This window comes from Phalacrocorax aristotelis, chromosome 3, assembly GCF_949628215.1.
Source record: "Phalacrocorax aristotelis chromosome 3, bGulAri2.1, whole genome shotgun sequence".
NCBI classification, from domain to species: Eukaryota; Metazoa; Chordata; class Aves; order Suliformes; family Phalacrocoracidae; genus Phalacrocorax; species Phalacrocorax aristotelis.
In genome coordinates this window covers 99,236,988-99,264,671 of record NC_134278.1, presented here as the reverse complement: position 1 = coordinate 99,264,671, position 27,684 = coordinate 99,236,988, and the positions used below count along the sequence as shown (strand labels likewise).

Sequence of the window (27,684 nt, the reverse complement as noted above, 5' to 3'; positions counted from 1 at the left end):
CTTTGCTGCAGGTAAATATTTGTGCATGTGAGTTTAGTGAGGGCAGCTTCCATTCAAATGGCTGACCAAAAATCCCCACAGTAGACTGCAATAAAAAAATGCTTTGGTGGCATCAACTGCCACAGGGTATCAAATCCTCAGGGAAAAAAAAAAGAAACCCACAGTTAATTTTCTCAATGACCTGTTGTTGACACAGAAAGTTAGTATTTGATACCAGAGGCTCAGATAATGAAGGGTCAGGGCATCACCAACCTCCACCTCCTTGGCTGAGGCAGGAGCAAGTACTTCTAGATCATCCTGAATATATTTTACATAGCTCAAATAGCAAAGGTTCCACAGTCTTTCTAGACAAACCTGATGTGTGTGATACAGTTTCTTTCTAAAGGGTATTCTGTTCTGATTCTCTGATCTGCATCCTCCCTGAAATACCTCCAGCCTCCAACTGGAGCCAAGTTCTGACTCCAGCCAGGTTCTCAGAGCTGCTCTTGTATGTCCTATGCCTCCTGTGTTGTAAATCTGACTACCTCAGTGGTTTTGAATATCCTACTTCCCTAATACGTTCAGGACAGTGATCACTCGTGATGCCAGCTTTTTATAGATTTCTGGCATGCTAATGAAAAGCTAAGGAGCAGAGAGGCTATGGTGCTGGACAGGTTGAGAGAACTCAACCTGGTTTTGCATAGCTGTGGCAGGCTGACTGACCTTCCCTCTTCATCCCTGCACTTCTCTGCTCCTTTCTGTTTCTGTAAGTAGTAGTGAAAACATGTGCAGAGTGGGCATGCATATAATAGCAGTTGGATGTCCATGACCAGCTTATTCTCTTAAACCCTCCCCAAGCATCTGTTTGGTTTGGGGTTTTTTGTTAAAAAATGTTTTGATTTTTCGTTGTTTTTTTTAACAGTTTTTGGGGCAGGATAGTAGCCTGTGTGGTTTGACACACCATAGTAATTCTTATGTCTGTCAGTTTGTTTGTTTGACTTGGAATAAGGCAAAACCTTCACAGTTTGAGTGGGAACATCAAAGCCCATCTAAGAGGCTACTCAAGAGAACAGTCAGTCGAGGCATATTGGACAGGGAGAGTGTGGGTCACTTGGGTAGGATGCTGTGGAAAGGCAGAGAGGGCAGACAGCGGAGAACTGAAGGGGACAAAACGGATGACTGTGCTACTCCCTGTGGTGTTTTGCAAACTCCTCTGTCAGCAGCACCAAAACCAAATTTCTTACCTTTGCCTCTAAGGGCTTTTGTGGCCTCTTTTCATGGAATCCAGATGTCTCCATTTAGCAAAGGACAGCAGTCTCATTGACTAGATGTTCTTTCCACTCTGCACCATGCAGCAAAGTAGCTCCTCCGCTTAAACACCATGACATCACGCTTCAAGATCATCCTATAAATTCCTTCCTAAAATTCTTCTGCCATAAGCTCTGTGGAAAACTCAGTGAGAATGAGACTGATGGCATTCTCTAAACACGCTGCCAAACATGTAACTCAGCTCTGACCCACTACTTTGAGCAGGGCTGACCTGTGAGGTAGCATCTCTGTTGTCTTATATGTCACATCGGGCCAGGTTGCTGGCACATGAGCTGCCTTTCTCTTCTGTCTTTGTCCAATGGGAACCTCAGTACAAAGGGCTGTGAGCTGAGATGCAGATAGTAAGCAAGTTGGTTAGAGCAAAATGGAGAATTAGCATCAGTCCTTTTCGTGTCAAAAAGCTCTTGAAGCTCTGTTAATACATTTTTAGTATTATTCTTCATGAAACAATCCTGCTTAACCAAGATGACCCACCAGTCTTTTCCCATCTCTAATTTTAATGTAGTTTTGTAAAATGGATACATTTGGTATGTCATCTGGAAACATTAACCAGGGAGGTTAAAGGGGTGAGGCTCTTGGGTTTAAAGCATCCATTTAGTAGATAGATAAATGAATTGACTAAGTGTAGCACATTTGTCATAGGGCTATTATAACTGAATTTTTTTCTGTGCTGGTTATAAGCTATTGGTTAATGGGGTAGAATTAGATTTTTACAGAACTCTGTGCAGATAATTTTCTTGGAAAACATTTTGAAGAGTCTGTCTGCCCAGAATATGAGATGTGATGTTCCACTGCTGTCTGATTAATTGCTCTTCAAACAGCAGGACTGTGGCTGCAAGTGGTAGCCTGTGGCTACTCCGTTAAAGTTTCTGCACTAGCACAGGAGAGCTGTAATTAAGAGAAATTACATGTTAGTGTAGAAGCAGACTCAAAGCCCTCAGATCTGAGCATCATGGGCATTAAGGAAATCTAACATTTGATCTAGAGCAGGGCTAATTGGCCTGGGGAACCTCAGGTCCAGAATCATCACGTCTTTGAATTCTGGGTGCAGACTGTTTAACTTTAGAACATCTGTCCTCATGAGATGAATCCAAAAAAAGAATAATGCCAAGGAAACTCCCTCACAACAGGATATCAGAAATGTAGAGTCATCTCGAACCATATAAATACTAAGCAATATAAAACCTGGCTGGCACTTGCTATCAAATATGCCAAAAGCTATCCTGCACCAGTGGGGGCAGAAATGGGGAGATTTCCTCATTTTCCCTCATGTTTTCCCATAAATGTTTTTCTCTGAAAAGCTTCCTGACTTTAACATATTCTAACACCTTATGCAGTTAGGCTGAGGAAGGTACATAGGGAAAGCTCTGGGATGTTCCAGGGATATGAAATATTTAATCTCCATGACACCATTATCTGAAGTCATTTGAGACACTTCAGACAGAAATAGGTTCCATCCTAACAGACAGTAAAGGGAACATATGATATCTTCTAGTTGCTAATTGACAGGAGTGCACAAAATCACCACCAAGAGGTTACAGACAAGATTTTTTTTATCCCTAGCAGTGAGGCCAAGGGATAGATAAACTGCAGAAATACTCTACAAAAGGTGAGGGGCAACTGCCTATATGCTTAGCAGAGCTCATCTGCCCCAGAAAGAGGTCTAGGGGAAGGTGGTGTTATCCCTTTTGTACATATCTCCTTTGATGTTTTCTTTTTTATCAGACAAAAATGGTCTTTTCTTTCTACTGTATATCCTTGACCCTTACATATGTTCATTACCAAGCTCTTCATATCATCCTGTTTTGCTCTTGTTCCCTCATTTGTTTTGTTATCCTCAGCAGAGTCTCATGATGATCTCTGTGTCTGGGAGAGGCTCCCCCAGCACACCCCCGGATCTCACTTGCTATTCTCTGTTGAAATCCTTCCTAGGAAGCCCAAATGCTTCAACAAAAGCTGGCAGTGCGTAGGCTGACATGTGCCGCTCTCATGTTTGCTTGTCTGGTAGCTCCTGATTTTATCCCCCATCCAGCCTGTGCTCAGTTTTTTTTCTCTCAGAGACTTTTTGGGAGTGTGTTGGCCATTTTGCTCTGAGTCTAAGTCTCAGCTAGCATGAGAGGGTTGGGTCCTCTGATTGATACTGCTGTATTTTATGAACATAAAGTTAATACTGTGAATAGTGAGCTGCTTTAGGACCACAGCTTGACAAGTTCATTCATGCTGAACTGGAAGTGGACTGGGGCCCAAAACAGCCTGTGAATCCTCGACCAGGGGAGGCTGAGATGACAGGCACCCAGCTTCCTAGCAGGGGCTCATTTATTTTGCATGCAGCTACTGTTGGAGGTCAGGGCCTATTTATTGGAACATGATGTGACTGTGTCGCTTCTGTTAAAATACGAACACAGAACAGTGTCATCTCAGTGACACTGAGAACAGTCCTTTTAATGAGGTACATAAATAACAGGCTGTCTCACTGGAAACCCGTAACGATGTCAGTACAAAACAGGGCATGATAAGAATGAGGTGCCTCCAGCTATCATATTAGATATTTTGGCTCTCTTTAGATTTTGTCTCAGAAAGCCCCCTCCACTTTTTTGGGGGTCCTGCAAAATGCAGGTATTCAGTTTTGAAACTGATACTCATAGAATCACGGAGACATTGGCTGGAGGTCCCCTCTACAGGAGTCCTGGTGAAAATGTCTTCCCTAAAGTCCAACCTGGGCCTCACAAACAGCAAACTGTTGCCACCACCTCTTGCACCATCTAGTACTGCTGAGAAGTATCTGCTGTCTTTGTATCTCTCCATTGGATGGCTGTAGGCCACCACTAGCTCACCTTACAGACACCTCTTCCCAGCCTAAGCAAGACCAGCTCCATCCACCTCTCTGTGGGGGCACGTGCTGTGGGCCCCTGAACACACAGGTAGCCCCCACTAGGCCCTGCCAGTTACTCCATATCCTCCTTGACCTGGGAAGGGGAGCTGAGGGCAGACACAGCAACCCAGGCATGGCCTCACCACCATCAAGCAGTCCAGGATAAAAAACTTCTCTCAGTGCTGGCTGCCTTCCTCCTACCCAGCAGTTTACAGGCTTTCTGGGTGAGGAGTTTCTGTCAAAAGCACTTAATGGGTTCTTTTCTTCCATGAAGTTATCCAGTTGGTTTTCATCTACAATCTCCTGCAGCAAGGAGTTTTACAGATTTTTTCCACAGTGTGTAAAGAACCACTTCCTTCTGTTTGTGGAGACCTTGCTAATTGCTAGTTTCATTTCTTGTTCTCCTTCCAGAAAGCTCAAGGAACCATTGTATAGTATTTATCATCCTCTTGCCCTTCATGATTTTATAGATCTCCATAGAAGTGATAACAAATGAGAGGAGAAAAATATGCAAGTAAGACAAATCCTATATTCTGCTTTTCTGTCCCTTTGTTACCTGCAGCATGTGACTCCTTCCACTTCATTTGAGTGTCAGCCTTAGAGGCTCACTCCTGTCTTCTGTTTCCTTCTCCTTTGTCTTTATGGCACTCATTAGTAAACAGCAACTAGGAGTAACTGAGGCTATAAACAACCATTTTCCTGCTCATTTACCTGTGTTGTTCTGGCAGTTGCTTAATGACAAACATACGATTTACTGACATACTTTAGACAGCAACATTCACAAGTTTAATTCCTTGCCTTTGAAAGACAGGCTAATGCATTTTTCCTCTGCATTCCTCCAGGCCACAGAGTCAAAACTGGCCACAGGCAGAAGTGCTCTGAAGACCCCCAGCTGGATTATCGTATGAATTTCATTAGAATAATGAATAGTGCTGCAGATGAAGTTGACTGGAGAAAAAAAAATAATCTGTTAAAAAGGTGCAAAAGAGCTGTAATTCTTTCTGAAAGATTGCTTTGGCTTCTTGCCCTGCTAATCTGAGGTTTGCGTTTGTGAGGACAGTCAGTATGCATCCTCAAGCAACAATTTTAATGTCTGGTCAACATGTGCTGTTTACAGAAGTCACTGATGTTGCAGGCAGTTTGACATTCAGCAAAGAACAGGGCCTGAAGGGAAGGAGATAACCCACAGGTTAGGAGCAACCAGCTGAACCCTACAAAAGCACACCCTAATCTCAGGAGGAGCTTTGCTAGAGCAAGGGATTCAGGCTGGGCCTGAGGGAGTGGTACACTTCTAAGCCACCTATCTGAATCTAACAGAGGCAGGAAGCCTCCGAGTCCTCAAAATCTTCTGTTCATTGAATATCTTCTAGAAAATAAGCTGGTCACCTCCACGTGAGTGAGAAAACTGATGTGGAGTATAGCTGGCGATGTCTAATACTGTTTCTAATACTGATTAATATTCTAATACTAATAATGTTTCTAATACTGAATAATGTTATAATACTAATAATGTTTCTAATACTGAAACAAGGGGTTCCCACTCTTCACTCTGTTGACACAGTTACCCAGAGTCTATGGCTAATGGAGGACAGTGTTTGTCCTGTGAGCAAGAGGTGACGATGCAGAAAGGACAAGCAGCCTTTGTGTGGGAAGGGGAATTATCATGGTGCTGACAGTTACCCTTGCCAAGGACTTTTCCTATGCCTATTAGCCAAAGCAAACTAAGCTGCATATTTTTGGGCCATAAGGTTAAAGGTGATCTCTAGTTAATCTGACACAGAGGTGTGCTGATAGGAGGCAGTTTTGACTCTGAGATTTATTATGCTACAGAGCCATCTTGTATGGAGGAAAGCCCCTAGAGCCGCACATGGAGGTGGACACAAGCCTACAACAGGGAAGAGGCTGGAGGAGGCACGAGGCAGTACCCAGAAATCCTTGATATGATCCTTTGGACTGACTGAGTGCAAGTTGCTGTTGGGATAACGCTTGGCCTATGGTTAGAAAAATGAGTTGCTTGCAATAAGTGGTAATTCATAAGGGGAGCTGTATCTTGACTTCTCTTCCCTAATGCCTTAGTGGAGTCTCTCCTCCTAAAATTATTGAATGGCACCACCTTGTGGGTGCTTGAAGGTGATGAGACTTTTCCATATGTTGACTCTGCGGGGGTACATTTGAATAGTGAGGCATGCAAAGGTTGATTCATTCTCACACTGCTTGTCAAAGACTAGGCAGTCATCAAGAACTGCATTTTTGCTTGTTTTCTGCCAGCTGACAGAAACAGTTTTTAGCACTTAGTGGTTGATTTTCATGGTTTAACTGATTTTGCCTTTGCTAGCGGTCTTACTGGAAAACTGTAAACACAGATTTAATAATTAAAACTTTTCAGTTGTAGAGGAAATGCAGAGGAAAAACACTGAAATACACATGAAAGGTCATCTGTCCTGTATGCAATGTCTTCCCTCTTTCTAAGACGTGAAATCTGTGTGCCAGCCAGTCCATCACAAAATTCACTAAACTCATGAAAGTGAGGTGTAACTGGAGAATTTACCATATGTAGTATTGTGATTGCCTTTAGGGATTACCCTGGCAGTGACAGCATGTGTCCTTTACTGCAGAGATTCTGGGAAGCATCAGTCATATGTTCATGAATAGAACAGCTCGTGTACAATGAGTCCAAGACTTTCCAGAAAGCATTGGCTGACTGGTGTGCATTTTATACAGCAACAGGTTACATATTATCATGGGTATGCAGGAACCCAGGATGCAAAGTAGCCACAGATGAGAGAGTCAGTGTGACTGTACATGTATGGAGTATCAATTTTTTTTTTGTCAAGTGGGATTATCACACATCTATAAATCCCAGACTACATAGCAGTGCCTTGAAATCTACCCAGATAAAAATTTGTGGATGGAAAAATATGATGTCCTGAAAAAAAGGACATATTGTAGCCTAGAGTATGTTAAGAAAACGGAACAATAGCTTAAGCATAGCATAAGCAGGTGAGCAGAGATATTAATCCACTTTTATTGCCTATGGTGAGAAACACAGTAAAAACATAACTAAATACAAATAGTAAAACTGCCAATTAAATTTTTCAAGCCTGCTTCTCAAACTCAATTTCAGTTTTGGGAAGAGCATTTTGCTTTTACAGTGTTGCCCACCCAGCTGGGTTTTTCTAGGCATAGTTACAAGGGTGGTCATGCTGGGTGCAAGGTTGTGTCAAAGACATGCTGAGAACCCATGGGTAAAACCAAGTTGTCAAAGCCAAGAAGTGAGGAGTGTGTCAGGAAAAGGTATGAGGAAAGCTTGGTGGGGGATAAGAGAGGTATCTGAGAGTAGGCATCGGGGTAGCAGTGAGAAGGCACAAAGACAGTCAAAGCAAGGCTCTGGGCTCTGGTCATCCTCCTGTCCCCACTGCCTGATGTCTACTGGCTGTTTCTGCTCCTCGAGCCTGAGAGATCTGCAGGCAGGGAGCGGCTTGTGTGTTACCAATAACCTCAGTCATTAGCCAGGATCACACCATCTTAGGCACTGTGTAAGCACAGAATAAAAGCCAGTTCCTTCCCCAGAGAGCCTACGACATGGCAATAGACCAAGATGTATAGATAGGAAAGCGTGCACTATGAAAACAGTTGGGCAGTGTGAGAGGCAGTAATATCAGCACATCAGCAGTCTAACCTCTGTCGAGTGCTTTTTCCAGCCATGATAGTGAAAGAGAGTTTAAAGCAGGGATCTGGAAGAAGAAATGAGCCAGTTTTAGAGATTTTAGTGAGGATTTCCTCTTCACTGTCCCAGATGTGCCTATGTGGGAGAAAAGATGAAGATACTCACTTGGAAATTCAGAAAAGTGATGACAGCAGTGAGCTCCCTGGATCAGTCAGAGATGGATATAAATATCCAGCTGTTGAATGTGAGTGGAGGGAAGGACGGGGATTTACAGGCTGAGGAGATGAGCAGTGAACGTTTGCAACCTCGGTGAAAGGGTGTGAGGGAGCCCCTCTAGTGGGAAACTCTGAGAAAGGCAGTCACAGCCATCAGCTGGGAAAATGATCTCTGCGGCAGCATTTGGGATGGTCACAAACATGAGGCAAGATTGTCCCAAGAAATGGACAGTGTAGCATAACTTATGTAAGGCAAAAACAGGAGAAAGAAAAATCCAACCTTTTCTGCCAAACTGATTGCAAGAAATTCTTTCCTGACTTGATACCTGGTGACGGAGTCAAGCCTGAGCATGTCAGCAGAACGTGCCGATCATGCACACAAGAGACTTTAAATCAGGTAGAAACAGCAGCATATTTCACACTTTTTTAGCTCAGACTCCATAACTTGGTGTTCATTTACCAGGTGCTACGGAAGGTAAGGTGACACTGATATGCTCATATTAAAATATAGGTCCCACCTCTTGTGTGAATCCAAGACAGCTGGAAAGAAACATTGACTGCCTGTGTTATTTGGGGAAATCATTGTCTCTGTTTCTACCTCAGTTTCCAATTTGTAAAGTGAGGGTTGAATAGTAATTCTTCACTCTTAGAAAGAGTTGCATGACAAAAATCATGAAGGCCCTGAAATGCCAATGTACTAAAGACAGAGCACCAGATCTGCTTCTGGTCCTGATATATAGTTACACCAATGTTTTACAGTTTGCAGATTCTGTTTTAGCATGGAGCTGCCAAATAGAACAGATGACCAGCAGCAGGGCTGTGGAAGGAGAGGATGGCTCCAGCTGTGGAGCAGCTCATGACAGTCCCCATCTCCTGCAGGAGCTGTGGCTGTCAGGAGGCCAATGCCTCTGCCTGATGAAGAGATGTCCTCACTTTCATGGGTGAGGAAGATAACGCATATTAGCCATCTGTAATAGTTTAACACTTTCAATTTTATGACGCAGCAGCACATTCAATATTTCCACCTATTTATGTAGTGGTTTTAGGGCTGTATTTGACAGGCTTTAATGTAAATATGGCATTGCTGGCACACAGACAGCTCTTTTCTTTCTTTTTTTTTTTTTTTGGCATTGCTTTTACAGTGTCTTTACATAGAATGAGTTGATGTGTGACTCATACAAATTCAGATTTGTACTTTGAGCAGATGCGGCCCCTCAGTGTAAACCAGAGAACAGTTGGGGTGTTGCTGTGATTTTAGTTACAAAATTCCAAGCCAACAGTTTCAAATCTGGGATAAAGTTAGGTGCCTGTCTCCATGATAGATTGCCTCATTTTGAGAAGGAGTGAGTCTTGACAGCTGGCTGGAAGAATGGATTTCTGTTTCACAAAGATGATTCTATTTTCAGGATATTTTCAGACCCCAGATTAAGGTAAAAATCACAAAATTCAAATATCATTTAGAGATGAACAACATTTAATCTTGCCAATATCAAGACTGTTGCAGACCCCTAGCTGCCTCCAGTGTTTAGCCAGGCTGCTGGAAGAATAAGGAGTCTCAACTCTGTTATCACCTGCCTGAAAAAGCTGTAGTGCAGTGGGGTGGCAGGAGTGAAGGCTGTCTGCAAGCCTTACTCAAGGGGCTGTGGGGTTCCCAAGTGCTCTGGGGCTCAGGGAACAAGCCGGCCTGCAAGTCTGTGGACCATCCTTGGGTCTTGGCATGGCAGGGTTGTCCTGGGAGATCCTTGGGCTCTACAGCAGCCCCGAAGGTAAAAGGACCAGAGAGAGCCGTAATAGAAATCCTGACTGTTCTTCAGCCCGACTAGGGTCAGACCTCACCACAGGTTTTCTAAAACTCTTCAGAGGAGAACTGTTTCCATAAAACTCTTCCAGTCTTCCCACTGAAGACTCCAGTAGCTTTGAACAAGCAGTCATGGTCTTCAGCATGCCCACAACTCAGCCAACCTTCAGAAGGTGAGGTGAGTGCACGGCACGGTGCCACCCACACCCTCTGGAGCAACAGCTCTGAGGTGAGGGAGGAGTCCCCACTCGTGTCACATGGGATGGCTACTGAAGCCTGCCAAGCCACACAAGGTGTCTAACAATGGGGCTAAGTTAGAAGCTCCAGGTTAATTTCTCTGGCCTCCAGCTACTTCTCTGGGAAGGTGAGGAGCTTCAGTAGGTCCTTTTGGAAGTTCTGTGTAGGGATCTCAGATCCTTAGCACATCTCAAATGGCACTAGGTGTTGCATTTAGGGACAGCACACACCCCCCCCCCCTCAGTGAATAGTCTGTCATTGCCAACATCACTGCTAGGCAAAGCAAAGGGAGGGCCACCTCTGGTATCTGTTGAGGTTTCACAGCATCCATGATGCCAAGGAGAGCAGCAGCCCCCCAGTCTAACTCCTGGACCTCCGGAGACTGGATTTTTAATTCACTGACTACAGCTTGGTGTAGAAATGCAAAGCCTGAGACAGGGAGGGATAGAGGGAAGAAGGGAGGGAGACAAGGAAGGAGGGAGAAAGAAACCGCATTCAGAGTGCAATGAACTCAATTGAAGCATGTGCTGCTCAGCAGAGGGGATCTTGCAGTCCTAGAACATGAATATAGGCCATGGCCCTTCATTAGTTGTATTATTATTATTATTGTTATTGTTATTGTTATTGTTATTATTGTTATTGTTATTGTTATTGTTACAGTGGTACCCAGAGGAATTTTGCTGCCAGTAGTCTCTCTCTCCTTCTGCAAATTACCTCATATCCCATTAAGAACAGAGGGCCACACTGATGTTTTGGTTTAATTTCAGTTCCTTGCTGTTGAGATCTTGAATGAATATTTGCAAAGGCAGTCTGGTATGAGTCACCCAGAAAGGTGAATGTAAACATGAATTTGTGCAGTCGCCATTTTATGGAGGGAAAGCGCTTCTACTTCCTGGGTTTTCACCTAAAAACAACAAAAAAAAGAAAAAAAAAGAAAAGCATCCAACTGATATCTATCTTGAAAATTTAAGTCATCCTTCTAAATTTGAGCAAAGATCTGAAAGCTGAGCTGATTTCTTTCTGCCTCTCACCTTGGTTACCTTGTAGTAAAAGTTCTTTGCTTATCACTAGTTTTCAAATTTATCAAAAGCAGATGGTTTCGCTCATGTTCTGCAGAAGACTCTTTTTAAGTGGAACATAGGAGTGATTAACTTAAATCCTGCAGTATGCTGAAGCAATTCAACATTCTTTGGGGCATTATTGATGGGCGTTTCAGTATGTTTAATAAGGCACAAATAGATTTACTTTTGTTTTCCTGTCCTGAATCACCTAGATATATGAGCCAGAGACTTCAGTCAGTGACAGGGTGGCTTTGACTGTGAAGATCTTTAAGTTCTTCTTTAGTTTTCAGTTCAACAGCTGTTATCTGGGATCTCACTAAAGGCTGTTATGCACTAATAGCTGTTTCAGAATTTCTGATATTTATAGTATTTGTATTTTCAGACAGCTCAGAGGTGTCCAGGATGACATTTTCCTGGGTGCTGGTGAATGAGGACTGAGGCATCCCTCCCACACCCTCCCATGGTCCAAGCAAACGCCCTACCTCAGTGGACTTAACGGGAAACCACCATGCCCAGAGCATTTCTGAAGCATCAGAATGCTTCTCCTTTAAGCAGCCTTATGGAATTTCCTTCTTTCATTTTGCTAGTAATCCATCCACTATTGAGCAAATTCTCACTGGCCAACTTCACATATATATTAAACCGTAAAGAAGAAGGAACCAGATGACCAGCTGCAGGTTAGCAGGTTCTGAACTCATTAAATGTGGTAGTAGGAGCAATTTGTCATTGGCTGAGTCATCACAAGTGTCCTGTTCAGGGAATCCATTCAATACAATTCTTTGAACAAAGCATTAGAGGTAATAAAGTCCAGAAGGATCTTTCTTGGATAAGTACAATTTTCAGGTGTTTCTGAAGTGCTTAGTGTTGAACGGACTGTGCACTTAGCCCAGATTAAAAGCCGATTGCAGAAAAACCCACTGGAAATTGCAGAGGATGCAGTGGTTATCTTTGACTCTGGATTCAGTATATTGTCTATGAGACAACAAAATGCACGGCCTAGGAACTGTCAGTCTGGATGATCAAATTGACTTTGAAGTCTCTGTCAGTCACTGAGGCCTCAGAAGATACTGCAAAGACCTCCTTAACAAATAAATTTGTAATGATAGTATGGCTGAAGATTGTTTTCAGCGACCTCCAGCAGTTAATTGTGGGATTACAACCTGGAGATTGTAAGGTTTATCAGAACTGCTCACAACCTGGATTTTTCGTTTGTAATGTATTCAATAAAAATAATTTTAAAAATATGTTCAGTCCTTTTTGGACCATGAGTTTTGCCAAAAGATGGAATGAAACTGATACATTCTGCAAAGCAGCTCAGTCTCATAGCACTGCATTTCCCACACACAGAGATGTTACGTTTCTGACAAGCTCTTGTTTGCAGTACCGATACAGCACTAGAACTACTAAGAAGGTTCAGACAAATTTGTCATCCTTGTGTTACGGATGGCACGGCTATAGTTTTTTATTTATTTGCCCATCTGCGTGGGGGTAGGACCTCAGAGTTGCAGTTTTGATGTAGTGTCAGCTGCCGCATGTGCACAGAACAGAGACCTTAATGTTTAGAAAAAAAATAAAATCTTACTTTGGAGACTGCAAAGCATATTGTGTAGCACTGAATTCCCCAGGTTAATCATGGGTTGTATAAGAAGGCAATGCTTTTCATAATTTTTGGAAACTACATGTATTGTTGTCTTCCTGAATGCGTTCTCAGTAGTTGTCAGCCTTGACATTTACATAGAGTTATGGTAAAACAGGGCACTGATACCCGTAATCATCACGAGGAAGGAAAATGTCCAACAATATAAGACTGTCTCACAGTCTCAGCCATTCACTGGAAAAACATCATCTGGTTCAACGTATCTGTAGGCACAGACTGTCTGCAAGGGCTTTTTGTTCTTTAAACAGAGCTCAGCTGACAGGTTACTCTCTGGAAGAGGCATGATAATCTGTCTATTTATGTACTGTCTTTGAGAGATGTAGTCTCAAATTAGGACAGGAGTTGGGAACTGAAACAAATGGGCTCACAGAAATGGGAGACACCAGGATTTTTGACATGCAGACTCTGTGCAATCAGATCTCAAAAGCATTTTCAAAAATGGAATAAAATGAGCCTTGTTTTTTTCATAGCTGATTAAACCAAGCTGACATCTCATCCTCCAGACATGAGTGTACTACTTGATCTAACCTATATTTGAAGAGATGTATGACATTCAGTGAGAGTTAGCAACATCTTTATCCTTCCTTTGGAGTTATTCCAGCATTTACTGAGTGCCTGCCTTTAGAAATGGGCCATCCTCCCTGGGAGTTGACAGAGGAAAAGCATTTGATTCATGGCGATAGGGATTTTGCCCTGACCAGCCTGCAGCACCTGACAGCCCCCAGACTCTGACAAGCCTGCCAGCTGCTCACAAGCAGTATCCCTGGAAATGGAGAGTTCAATAAGCCAAATAGCTTATTTGGGCCCTGGATGCCATATCCATGAAAGCCCCACTCAGAACACAGGCAGAAGGGTGGTACTAGTGGCATGTCGTTGCTTTCTGTCTTCTCCAGCACCCTGAGAAAGTTGATTCTTCAATTCTAGCACTTCATTTGGGTCCTGCTCCTGGCCCATCTTACTCTTTGTCCTAAGCAAAGGCCAACTAGAGACCTCATAACCCATTCCCCTTGCTCAGGCTTGTTCAGACCCCAACGCCTGCCTCCTGCAGTGTTCCTCATGCTGAGACTTAGGAGGGAAATTTCTTTGGGAAAGACTCAACATTCCCACATGTCTCATCTGAAGGTAAGGGAGGTTGTACCTCAGAGTCAAGGGCCACAGTTAGTATTATGCCATAGGTCTCTGCCGCTCAGGTCTGAAGGATCATCTGTTGACGATTTTGCAAGGACTCAAAGGCCTGACTTTGTGAGGCTCACCAGCTGTGCGTTGATGAATGCCAGCACACAAAAGTGAGTACTTAATGAAACTCATGAAAAGGGAAATTTTACTCCCAGGACAACCTTGGGGTTCGTGTGTGCAGTTTGACTCTCTCTATATATAAAATCCCTATTCACATAAAGCATTGACCAAGTCCGAGTCTAAGATTGGACCTAGGAGCACCTAGACTTCTCTCTGAAAGGAGTTTAAAAAGCAAGGGCATCTATTCTGAACCTCGTGACTCAACAGGAGGGTCCTCCTTATCTCCTGTATCCAATCCCTCTGTGAATCATTCTAACTCGGGTATAACTGAATTTTCCTTTGTGCACTTCTTCTATGTAAGTAATAGAGCGACCCTTGCCATTCTTGAATCTTTAAGTTACTATGTTGACTATAAAAAATTCCATCAAATTGTTGTTTTAAATTGGCTGATGCTCTCAAGAATTATGCAACCTAATACTGTGATCTATCTCAAAAATATTAATAAATCCTAAATTGCTAACCAAAGCTGTGTAACAAATCATATTCCTGACATTTTGGTGTAGTTGGCCTTATCCACAAATCTGTATTTGCGACAAGGTCACACAGTGACACCCAGACATGCCTTTGTGGTTGGCCAGTGCCATGCAGTTACACACACTGAGCTTATGTATGTCAGAAGAGATGAGAGTGTCTCCAAAAATAAACATTCAGCTTTCACTTGGAGTAGAGGTAGAGAACTGCCACATATTTTATTACTTCTATCCTTTAAAGCAAGAAGACGGATTAAAGGAACAAATATTAATCATAACTCCAGAAATGCTGTTAAAAATTTCTGATAATTGCTGTGACGGGCCAGAGTTCACAAATTCGCTAATCCCATGATACTTCATGCTTTGCCATCTTCATCTCTTTTGGCTCCTATTTCCCAGACAAAGAGGATGTAACACGAAGTGTTAGCACTAGGTGAGTACAACATTACAATGCCAGGATTTTGCTTAAGTATCCTGTAGGAAACAGAAGAAAACTTTGCAGATCTACCTAAGTAGTCTCAAGATCCATCTTCAGTCTTACACCTTCCTTCTTTCACCATTGTAAAGATGCTGTCACATTTGCAGCAGGCTCCACTTCACTCTAAGTGTATTGCAAGGGAGCTCTCCATCTGGCATAGCTCTCATGATGCTCGTGTTGCATTGACTATGTTCTTGGTGGCCACCAGACTGTGTTGCTTCTGAAAGGCTTGCCCCATATCAACATCCATATATACTGGAAGCGTTTCCTATATCAAGGGCTCTCTCTGTACTCTGAGCTTAAAAGTGGACAAAGGAACAGGCGAAGGCACACTTGGCCCCCTTGATTTGTGTATTTCCTGTGCATGCTGTTTGTTGCTTGCTGCGGTAGAGCTCAGACTCATTGCAGTTGGGAAGTGAAGCACTAGGTGAAACTCGGACACAATAGGCTAAACCCTTCACCAGCTGGATAAACAAAAACTCACAGGAAAACTGTTGCCCAGGCTCCCCTACCTCTTGTGAGTGCTCCAGGTCTTGGTACAATGTGCAGGTGAGCGTCTGAATGTAGAGTATGAACAGGACATATGTCTGGATTACAGCAGTGCTCAACCACCAGTGTGGACATAATCTGAACACCCTCCATTTGTCTCTAGATGATATGACTTGCATATTAGGTAGTTTTCTTTTACTTCCAAACTTCTGCAGGTAAATAACCATCTGGGGGTTGATTTGTTCTGCATACAGCACATCAGCTGGTCCCATTACCTGTAATTCAAATGATTTCCAAACTGGTAAAGCTCTGCTTATTTTCATTTCCAGCCTCTAGCCATATAGTCAGAGATTGTTTCACTCACTGTTTGGATTCTGCAAGCAGTACTGAAATATTTTGCAATTCAAGACAGGTCAGACTGTAGATTTTTCTACCATCTCAAAGCCTTGTTTAGTCAGCTGGATGAATTAGAGCTGGTAAGCATGTAGAAGGATATAAAAGAAACCCTTCACGTTCCATAAAACCAGCCTTCTGTGTTAGCTATACTATTCCAGTTTTTGACATAGGTAAGCTGTCCACCATTTTCTTAGTAACTGGGTAGTTTCTTTTCTATCCAGCACCGGCCGTCTTTGACCTTCGTTTTATCAGATTTTTTTAAGTCACACTCTTTTTCACTGCATCCCTGAGTTGGGATCCACACTTGCTACCAGCTGGGTCTATCGCTCTTTCACAACCACAGTATTAAAAGCTTGAAGAAACCAGAGAGGCACAGTAGGGCTCTGCACAAGGGTGCTAACTCATCACACAATGTGCCCGCAAGCTGCGCTGCGCAGCCTGGGCTGGACATGGAAAGCAGGACACAGCGAGCATTGCTAGAGGCTCACTGTGGCTGAAGGGGTATCGTCCACCACCTACAGATCAGGGTTTTTTTTCCTGAGGAAAGGAAGAAGACCAGCAGACAGGATACTGAAAACCAGTATGCCTCTGAATCAAGTGATAAGGTTTCTGTAACCCTCTTGCTTTGTACTCAGGCAACTGATAACCTGGCAATGGCTTTACTTCTTTGTGTGTCCTGTCTAGACCATCCTGTGCCCCTCCTGTGCAAAGCACCTAGAGAAATTGGTGTCAGTGGTGCCCTGCAAACAGATGTCAATAAAGATCACTGAAGAAAGGCAGAAAGACAGCAAGAAACATCTCACTGAGGTTTTTGACAGTTGTAGGACGCTGGAGATTGTCCCAGTCTTCCCCAAAGCTTTTGTTCTTCTGTTTCCCAAACAGCATCTTCCTTGAAGTTTTTCACATGTGTGCCCAGGCAAAAATGTGGCAGGAAGGAGCTGAGCTCAGCTCAAATTAGCCTCTAGACTGCTGCAGCCTGTTGCATGCCTGCTCCTCTCTTCAAGTAAGGAAATGCCTTGTTCCCATCAGACAGTGAAATGACAAATGTGAAAGCCCCACGCCCAGGCAAACAAGAGATTTATCCTCAGTCCCAGAGACCAAAAGCTGCTGTTACTTTTGTCTGTTTCCAGAAGGTATCTTCATACAGAGTGGCAGGAGGAAGAAATGACACAGGAGTGATAAGCCTAAGCCACATTCTCAGTGCTATGCAGTATGCAAAGCCTTTCTGCTTCGGTTTATTCCAGAAACAGGATCTATTGAAACCCTCTATCCCTGCAGTACAGTATGGCCATTGCTAGTAACAGGCTGCAGGTTTTGTACTGAGTTTGCAAAGCTCAGGACTGAGGCATATCAGGCTTGCTTTGCCTGGACTTTTATTGACCCGCCTGCTACTTTATTTTAATTCGGTTTACCTGTAAAAGCATTTTTTTCCTTCTGACCAGGTAGCTATGGCTGAATTGTTTTACTTTCATTAGCACTGTATGGTACAACCATAGTTTTATACATATAGCAGTAACAAGTAGCTATTCTGTGCACTGTGAGACGTTGTGGAATAATTGCTGGAGGTGAATTAGAAATTAAACTTATATTTTTAGAAAAGGTACAGGATTGAAGAAGCTGTCAGGGTGAAGTGCAGCTGCTATGTGAGGAATCCATGCCATGGAAGTTCCCTAGTAACCAGAGATGTCGGCAATGCCAGGAGAACTTGGTGTACAGACTCTAAGAGGAGTTGTCCGGAAGGTGGAGAGGTGTGGAGGCATCGCGGCCAGGCTGTGTGATAAATGGGAACTCGAGGTACCATGAAGCTGGTACGCTGCATATTTGCTACCCTGGGCCAACAGTCCATCATACTTTTGACAAAATGCTGTCCTTTTGGTGAACTTTGCTCATTATAATACCAAAACACCCCTCCATCCCAAAAGATACCTGCCTCTAAGGTGCAACTACCCCTCACTGGGCATGCGCTTTGAATTTCTTCTAGTCTATGCTTTTAAAAGTAAAGCGAGGAAATTTTACACCAATCATAATAAAGGTATGTATGACTAGAGTCACTCAAGCTCCACCAGAAAGATAAAAAGTAGTATAAAATGTATGAAGAGAAAGAGGGTGTTGGGGAAGATACCACTGCGTACCACTCTGACTTCTGGGACCAGTCGACAGGCTGAACCTCTCTTCTCCCCCCACTGGGACACCTTTGGGTAAGATCAAAACATCTGGTTATACCAAATGTTTCCCCGGGAAAACTTAGAAACCTCTCTATAGCTTCACTTTAAATCTCCAATGCTTCATATTTGCCTAATGCATTTGTAGCCTAGCGGTGTTACTCATCTTCTTAGTATTTGTGTGTGTCTTGTAACCAGCAATCTTATCACCGGTAACCCAAAGAACCTGTGTATCTGTTGCTGTAATAAATTGTACTATTAATTAAACTAGCCAGGATCGTTCTCATTGAATGGTACCGTCCGGAGCATTTAGCAAATTAGTTACTAACAACAAATACTCTGATGAGTGGTTACTTCTACAACCCTTAGAAAATAAACCGTTGACCAAGTCTGAGACTAAGACTGGACTTAGCTGCACCTAGACTCCTCTCTGAGAAGGAGTTTAGAAAGCAAGGGGGTCCTGTCTGAACCTTGTTACTCAACGGTAGGTTCTCTCCCTATCCTCTCCTCAGACTTATCATTAACACAACAGATGTTCACGACTCCAGCTTAATACACTAGAGTTAATAGAGTTAATCATAAGCCTGGTATGACAGGAAAGGCACAGAGAAGTAGAGGCACAGGATTCGGTGCAGAGGAGTACAGGCAAGGGATGGTAAGAGATAGGGCACAGGCTTGTCTCGGGAGACCTCACAGCTACAAACAACTCACGTATGGTCACAAAGAAATACAGATGTGGAGCTGGGAAAGAATGATTTTAGGGACAGCAAAAAGGACAAAGAAGCAGTTTATTACATGTATACAATCAACATATATAGTAAATTAGGATGTAAAATGCAGTTTCAATCCAATGAAAAAAAAACAAGGTGTAAAAGCATACAATCATAAAACTGACCCGGAGAAGATTCTAGAGTGAGGAAGTAGAAACCATCACCATCAACCTCACATTCCTCCCATTGAAGGAATCCAGATGCTGACAATGTCCTGTAACACCCCTACCACCCCCAGAATGAAACCACCAACCTTAGGACGCAGAGAAGCAAGGGCAGGGGGAGCATTACACCAGGAGTAGGGGTAGAAGCTAAGAAGTGTGTGCGTAGCAATTTTTTTCTTTTGTTTTGTTTTTGTTGTTGTTGTTGTTAGTATTATTGTTGTTATTGTTATTGTTATCATTACTGAAAGCTCCCTGGGACACTCCCTCCGTGAGTCCAAACTGATTGTGCTCACCTTCTAGCCTGCACTCTGGCAAAGAAGGAAGTCACAACAAATATCTTATGAATTAGGATGCATTATTTTTAGCCACAAATCCAAATTCGAAGAAATAAACAGAAACTCCCAAACTCTTTTATCTTCTTCCAGTTCCTCAGTAAAGCTTTCCAAATTAACGTCTTCCATTTCTAATGGTTCTAGAATGTTTTAGAGGTGCATTATGTTTGTAACAAAATTCAGAAGAGACACGTTGCCATCAAACATGTGCCCTTGGCTCCAGCTTTTCTAAACTACTGAAAAAACCAAGGACAGGCCAAGGACAGGAGCCAGCACAGCAGGCATTACTCTGGCAGAGATCTGTGCCATTTAACATCACACAGAACCAAGCAAACCATGCGAAGGACTCCCTTAGTTTTGTGCTGGCCTTCCTGGGCAGAATTACAGTGTAACCTGTAATTACAAGGTAACCTGTAATTACAGATATTTCCACGTCCTGGACATCCTGGACCTGTGGTATAGAGGCAATTGCTGTAAGCCTGGTGGACATCCCCGATTCGGGATTTCAGCTTCCCTTTTCCTTGGAGATACTCACAGGATATTTTCTCTTGACTTTTATGTGTCTCTGCACACATTAGGTTTGGCGTTGCAGCCACCCCTCAGTGACTGAGGGCTGACCCTGAAAGGGTCTGGCTTCCTCATTTCTGCTCTCCTGGCTGAAGACTCCTGCACCATCCCTTGTGCCAGGCTGGCTGTCCTGCAGCCTCAGGGTTAGCTGGGTCAGCAAGCAGAGTCAGTGCCAAATTATCCCTTCTCCATGTCCAAAATAACCATGGTCAACTTTCTGGTCCAAGTGAGCCTGTGAGCTTGCAGTCGCCAGGCCAGGTGCAAGTAAGGAGGGGGGATGTGCTGCACAGACTGTGTCTCCCAGGGGCCGGATGGCCAAGGAAGGGAAGGCAAAGGTGTCCAGGTCTGCTGTGTGCCATAGTCTACAACAGGTGGAGTTCAGAAATTCATTTGCATTTTACTGCAAGATGACTGCCTGTCAGTCTCTGCACAGCAGAGGGACAGGAGGCACTACAAAAGTGGCTCTGCTTGGTCATCACCCTGCCATAGCAGTGGCAGAACCACTTTGGTCAAGATGATCGCCGTCAGTGATGGATTTAACATCTGAGAAGATGGCTGTGAGCCTGCCTGTGCTGGGGTCAATGTGCCATGGCTTAAGCTGGAAGTGATAGCATGATGGATGACCCCAGACATCATTTGGAGATGTTCAGATTTGATACTTGAATACTCTCTAGTTCCAATATACTGAATGTATTTTTGTCTCCTTTCTAAATTAAGAAAAAAATCTTGATTTGCTGTATTTTCCCAGTTTTCCTATCAAGATGGTGAGATACCATCTTACAGCAATCTGTTGATTTATAAGATGCGTGGAAGCCCTCCTTCCTTAAACACAAGTTGCCATAAAGGGTGCTTAGTTAATGTCTTTTCTGTGAATTTAATTTTGGCCAGGTCCTTCTGCCTCATCCAACAGGCACTACTCCCTCAAGCCTGTGGGACTTGCTCCTCTGTGTCTTCCCAGGGCATTTCACTGGGCGTTGCACTGGGAACCCACTTCCCCCCATTAAAACTCATTCTGACCCCAGTCCTGGAGCATGACATCTGAGAAATGCTTAGAACAAAGCTCTCCATCCACCAGTGGAGTTTGGCCATTAACCTTTTGTTTATGTACCTCCTGTGCAATGGAGAGGCACTTTAGATATTTCCTTGCTAAACAAAGGCAGGCATTTAAACCAAGCAATATGCTTTATGACTCTGGGCATGGTTACCACACATCCTCTTCGACCCTTTTTTTTTCTGCAGAGATTAATGTTGGGATCTTAAACATCCCTAATGCCTTATAGACAATCCATTAACATCAGTGTCTCCTAAGTGGCTAGCCATACCATTATTTATAAAATAGGGATCCCTTTCTAATGCTACAGCTACCAGTAATCCCTGGATTTCCTGAGCATATAATCAGGTGTATTATCAGCTGTGGAGCATTTTATGCTGCTACATATTTTTTACTATGTAATGAGCTGCGTGTGTGTGAGTGGCATACAAAAAATAGACGAATATTGCTATTGCACTTACTGCAATGTATGAGCTGATGAGCTGTAGACACGAAATGCAGACAGAAATCTGCCTCACCTCTCAAGCTAATTTTAGTCTCTCCCTCTCTTCTCTCTAGCTGTGTGTGTATAAAATCACTTGCAGTCTGACAGCATTCCAGTAACCTGTGCCACACACAGAGCGGGATGTACTTACTAACCATCTGCTTGCATGGCATGGGTTAACTGAGCCTGTGGGATTGTGCTTACCTAAACAAAACCACTGCAGTGAGGGGAAAAACAATGAATGGGTGGAGATGATCAGCCCATGCATTCCAGCTAGTGCAGTCCAGGCAGCAATGACAGCCTGAAGGTTGCAGCAGCATCCGGATCTGCATTCCAAGTGCACAGATCTTACAGTCTGGAGTGATTTTACGTGGAGCTGCTCTTTATTTGCTGAGCCATGGCCAGTAACCAGGCCAGCCTGCAGGATGATCAGAGCAGGCACTGCAAGTTCTTATCCTATATGTTCTACCAGGCTGTGAGAGATCACAAGCCTGTGTGGATGCTGGAAGACATGAGAACTATGGAGTATTTTTACTGGGAGGAAAATGCCAGCCTAAGAACCTACTCACCTTCAGAAGCCCTTCTCTATGCAGTGGTGCATAACCACCTGCCTTACGCTCAGTATCTGCTGTCTCATTTTCCAGAGGAGGCTCTCAAGGTGCCTGGGGAACACTTCTGCTATTGCCCATCCTCTGCTCCGCATTTGGCCATGGCGGTCACATACGACAGGAGAGATATCTTGGGGCTGATCATCAAAATTGCACACAAGCTCCCCAGCTTGAACTCTTACATCAATAGGACTGGCTGCTTTCATCTGGAAGATGGGAAAACCCCCCTGCACCTTGCCTGCGAACTGCTGAGGTCAGAGACGGTCCTCATCCTCCTCGGAAATGGAGCTTCTCCCAGGATAGAGGACAGTAAAGGGCTTACCCCGCTGGACGTCATCCTGGAGCAGATGTGGGACTCCAAAGTCAATGTGGCATCAAAGAAGCTCTGCCTCGACTACCTCTTGCTTTTCATGCCCAACCCACAGTTTAAGATGCGGAAAGTTCTGCAGGAGCATCCGGACCACTGGACAGCTTTGCTGGGGGAAGACAAATTCAACAGCCTGGTGGGGAACACACCTGCTTCTTTATATCTGCAAGCTATGCAAACTATTCTCCAGACTCTTCCCCCCTCCCACTTCCCTAAAAGCATCCAGGAGCTACCTATACCTCAGGCACTAAAGCCCTTACCATCCTATGGCAAAAAGCTACCAACAAAAAATGTGGTAAATGTTTTTCCTTGACTTTATTCACTGGGTCTTGGATTTTCAAAGGCAACTTAGGGGATCTGGTCATCCACCACCCTCTGCATTTTAGTGTGATTTTAGTACTTGACCTATTAGGCTATGCTGGAAAATCCAGTATTTTGTGACAAGGTTTTAAATGTCTTTTCTAATTGATTGCAGGCACGGCACTTTTAAAGGCAAAAGCCTTCCTTGTTTTCTGTTTTGTTGTGCATGTGAAGGGTTAACTGTAGTCGAGACTGTGTTATGTTTGGTTTCTTAGCTGTCAGCTGGTATCAGTGTATCTGAATTCCCAGTATAACTGTATCCTGTGTAACCTACCCAGGTAAAAAGGAACTATGTGCCCAGTGGGATTTTCAAATGATGTATCTATGGGACTGTGTTCTGCTAGAGCTGGGAGAAACACCATCCTGTACCAACAAGGTTCAGATGTCAGGTTTCCTTTCTAACAATGATCCACCATCATCTAGTAATAGCCAGAAGGTCCATGGCTGATGCTGCAGGGGCGTAGAGGCAGTCCTGCAGGGTACCTGATTTTACTGAGTTACTTTACAGCAGGTCATAGCACAGAGGGTGTGAGTTCAGAGAGGGGCAGTGAGTGTGTATTCCTGGGGAGGGGAGATAGAGGTGGGCAGAATGGCTAACTGAAAGCATCCTGTCTCACCTGGGAGTGAGGGGGTTAAAGGCAATCCCAGCCCTGATGCCTCTACAGACTTGTGCAATGGGGAAGGAACCGTTTTCCCTGCCGTCCAGTAAACAAATGGAAATCAGAGCAGGGCCAGTGGAAGCCCTATCCTTCATAAGTGACATTATTTCTCCTTGACTTGTGTTTTAGGGCTGAATGTATCTCCACAAGGGATGTAGCACACTAACTTGATTTCCCAGCAGGTCTCACAGCGACTGGCACCTGCTGGTTACCCTATGCTGGGGTATGATGTTCTGCTGTTAAAAGTTGTCACTTCTTGTCAATTAGAGTATTTTTGCCACCCAGGTCCAGACAGAGGGCCTGATCCTGGAAAATACAAAAAGTTCCCGTTGACTCCCCTGGGCACTGCAGGCAGGGTGTGTTTGCAAAGAGCAGGGCTGGGGCTGCCCTGCTCTCTGGGGAGCTCTGCGCCTGGCTGCCCAGGCAGAGCCCTGTCTGTTCAAGGCACTGGTCCTGCCTCTTCCGGCTGTGCTCAGCACCAACAGAGCAGTGGCAGGATCCCAATTCCCTTTGGGGGACATCCCTTATTTTGGACCTCAACATTCTCTTTTTGTAAGTGCAACTTTCCGCTCTGCTGAAGTAGCATAACCCACTTCCCCAGATCAGTACTGAACAGCAGTGAAGAAATCACTCACCTCTTCAAATTTAGAGCCAAAGGCTGTGGGGCACAAAACCCTTTTAGCAAGACTCTGTCTAAGAAAGGACATGCATTCGCATCTCAATTGCTCCATGCAAAAATGGCTCATGTCTCATCTGGCTAATCCCCTGCCTGTGCCAAGGGGCTGTGCTGGATGGAGCTGCACCCTTTTTTCCATCAGCACAGGGAGCACTTCCGCTGGGTTCCCCTGTGTGCAGGGTACCTCCCGTGTGCCAGGGCACTGGCGATGCCAGCCATGGCTAAGTGGAGATTTCCTGCAGGGCTGCACAACCTGCCGGGCACAGCCAACTGGAACATCCTGTCGGAGACACTGGGATGCTCGTCCCAGACAGCCCTTCCCGCATGCCATGGAAACACTCCAGTGCTGGTGCCACCCATGATGCGCTAGGTGAAGGTGCAGACTTGCTTGTGAGATGGAGAAAATGTCAGCCCAGCCCTAAAAGAGGCAAGCAGGCCACGAAGGGGTTAACCCTTCTCCTGAAATCCCACATCCCTGATGCTGCAGTGTCCTTCCACCATTGCTCCTGGGGACTTGCATGTCTTTCCCCATCTGTGTCTGTTCCTCCTTGTGCATGGGGGAGGGCGTGAACGGTGGTGGAGAAATTCAGGGTCAGTCTTGGGCGAGGGTTTTGCAGAGAGGCTGCTGGCTCGGCAGCCTCTGCAGCAGGCACAGGCTGTCACAGCTTGGGAAGCAAAGCAGAGCCCAAGGGAGATTTGCATTGTAAGTGGTGGCTGAGCTGTCTCTGCCAAGCCCTGCAGGCTCCCAGAAATGCGGAGCTGTAGGCAGAGGACAAAGCAGGCACTCACTGCCCAAGGCAGATGAGAGAAACTATGCAGAGCACAGCCTCTGTGGCACCCCTGGAGTCCGGAGGAGCAGGGTTGGATTTGTCCTCAGCAGCAATGCGGTATCTCATCCGGATGACGGTGGGTGAGAGGCGGAGGGGGCTGGTGGTGGATATTATTAGAATAGTAATTAGGCCCTGGGAGCAGAGATCCCAGGGAAGGAGGGAAGGGAAATCATCAACTGTTATTGCGCTGGCTTGAAACCATGAGAGTTTCGGTGCTATAAAGAGTTTCAGGAAAGGCAGGAGAGAGGAGGAGGCTGTTCAACTTACAAATCAAAGAAGGCAGGTAGGCATTCTTGGCATTAATGAGGTAGCACGTTCTAAGAAGGCAGAGGGATATACCCAGAGAGCCAGAACAACCTACTGGGTGCAAGTGGGTCTAAAATGGTGTAGGAATCTCTTGTTGGACTGTAATAGTTGTGGATCATTGTGAAGGTCAGGGTTCAGGCACTTTAGGCTCGATGGGTGGATTTGTAGCAGGGAGCAGGATGCTTGTATGCGTGCATTTGTCCATGTGGGAGGCTATCCTCTATACACCAGCCCAGACAGAGGATAAGAGCTGCACTCTCAGCAACTGCTCAAGGAACTCAAAATCTGGAGTATATATGAGTCTCGTACCACATCCTGGAAGAAAGCTGCTGGCCCACTGTTGGCCAACGTGCAAAAACTCTGGTGTGCTTGGCCCAGCGCGCAACAGGCAGCTGCCTGCACTGCAAGGATCACCCCACAGCCCTCTCCTTCCTCCTTTTTCTGACCATTTTAACAAGAGATCAAGCACCAGCTGGCCCTCAGCTGTTAAGCTGCCATCTGACCTCCATGTGTGACATCTCTTTCCATCACCTGTAGCGATGTGACTGCAGGATGGGGCATCCTTCTGCTGGAGTGGAGGAATCTTCTCCCTAAACCTGTTTTGCTTATCTTGCAGTGACCTGCCTGTTAGTTTAAGATCCCATTTGTCTTCCTGCTCAGTACAGTGACATTACATCAGATACAGCCAAATCTACCTCAGCCCCATCTGTTTTGATTTTTTTTCTCCATTCTTTCCTAGCCAGGTCATTAGCAAAAATAAGCTCAAAATATTTTCCACACTTCCTGCAACCTGACAGTTGGTAGTCTTGAAAAGCCCCTATGCTTGCATGACAAATATGTTAGTGACTTGGTTAATCAAAAAGGGTGCTAGGTGCTGTGTGGTGATGTTTACATTTAGCATACGTACATACTGAGTAAGTGTAGCCAAGATCTCTATTTCTGAACTTGGGAAAGAGAATAAAAGCAAGAGAGAAAAGGGAGAGGGCGAAGTCTTTGCTAATCTTTGGATTACCGGTTGGCTCTGCAGGTTACAGCTTTCTAATTTCAGTTTTGAGGAGTAGCGTTGTAAGGATCTGAGGTGTGTGCGCACGTGTGACTTCAGTTGCGATGTATCACTTCAGGGAGCACTGGGAGTGACTGTGGTGTGTGCGTGCGCACCTGTGTGTGTAGATGTGTGGGCCCGCGTGTGCACATGCGTGTCTGTGTCTCTGTCTGCCCTCTCCTGGTAAAACTCGTAACTGACTTACCGTACTTGTACACATCAGTGATCAATGCCTTAAGAAAGCAGCCTTTTCACGAGATAAGTGTGTGTCCCAAGCTCTGTGCTGCTAACAGGTAAGGACATTTCTTCTTCTCTTGTAAAGAGGCAGCAGCTTTGCTCTTGAAATGGGTGTTTTACCCCTGGACACCTACCACAAGGGCTTCTGCTCTCCAACAGCCACAACCATCCAGCGAAGGGTTTGTGACAGCAGACACATTTTATTCTTGAATCCTTTTTTTTTTTAAATAAAATCTATTAAACATACATCTTTGTCCTTCTTTTATCTGGGCTGCCAACAAAATTCAGCCACCTATGACTTCCTAACCCTATGCTTCTGTCTATTTCTGCAGCACCATTAGCAGGAAGGACAGGCCAGATTCTGACCTCACTTACAGCTCTGTACATCTGAAGTAACGCTTTTTAAGTCAATTGCATCACTCCTGATGTTTGTTGGTCTAAAGGAAAACAGAAACTGTTTATGCTCTTATATTCTTCAAGGCTCCATAACTCTGACTTCAGCATATAAATAAATGTGACGCTTAATCCCTGAAAACGTTTTTTTTATGTTTTTGGTACTTTGAATGTATATAGATATATATTTTCCATCTCTCTAACACCGATGGGCATTTCCCTGTTCCCAGTTCCCTTGGCATTTTTTGGGATCAGCATGACAGTGGCAGATGCTGTTGTTCACTGATTAAGACCAAATGTTGCCATGTCTAAGTACAAATGAATGTTCATTGTATGATATGACTTTCTTATAAAGCCATACTTTTGTAATTTTGGTTTCTCTTTTTTAGGGGAAAAAATAAACTTCCATATAATTGTGTTTGTACATTACTCGCTGCATGATTAAAAATAAAAAGATTGTAACGTGCTGGGAATAAAATATATATACATACCGTGACATAATTAGGTGTATCAGCTGTGAAAATCATTTAATCTGGTTGTACTACTGTAATAAACTTTCAGTATAAACTTGATGCGTCTTTTATTAGCCAGTTGGTCAAAACCACCCACCAATATCTTTTGCTTTGGCTCATCTTGGTGTTTGATGATTTCATTCTGACTCCTGAGCCATTACCTCAAAAAATGCTATCTGAGGAAGATAATATTTTCCTTCACAGGCTTGCAATAGCTGGC

At 44.3% G+C, this 27,684-nt stretch overlaps 1 protein-coding gene across 1 annotated transcript; it reads left to right on the top strand.

Moving 5' to 3' along the window:
• Nucleotides 1-21,715: 21,715 nt before the first annotated feature.
• On the top strand, nucleotides 21,716-27,376 carry LOC142055144 (ankyrin repeat domain-containing protein 9-like). The gene has a single exon (XM_075088669.1). The coding sequence runs from the start codon at nucleotides 21,872-21,874 to the stop codon at nucleotides 22,760-22,762; it is 891 nt and encodes a 296-aa protein (XP_074944770.1). The 5' UTR covers nucleotides 21,716-21,871; the 3' UTR covers nucleotides 22,763-27,376.
• The last annotated feature ends 308 nt before the right edge of the window (nucleotides 27,377-27,684 follow it).

Excerpts from the sequence above, each read along its gene's own strand:
- LOC142055144 (XM_075088669.1), top strand. The coding sequence starts at position 21,872 with ATGGCCAGTAACCAGGCCAGCCTGCAGGATGATCAGAGCAGGCACTGC.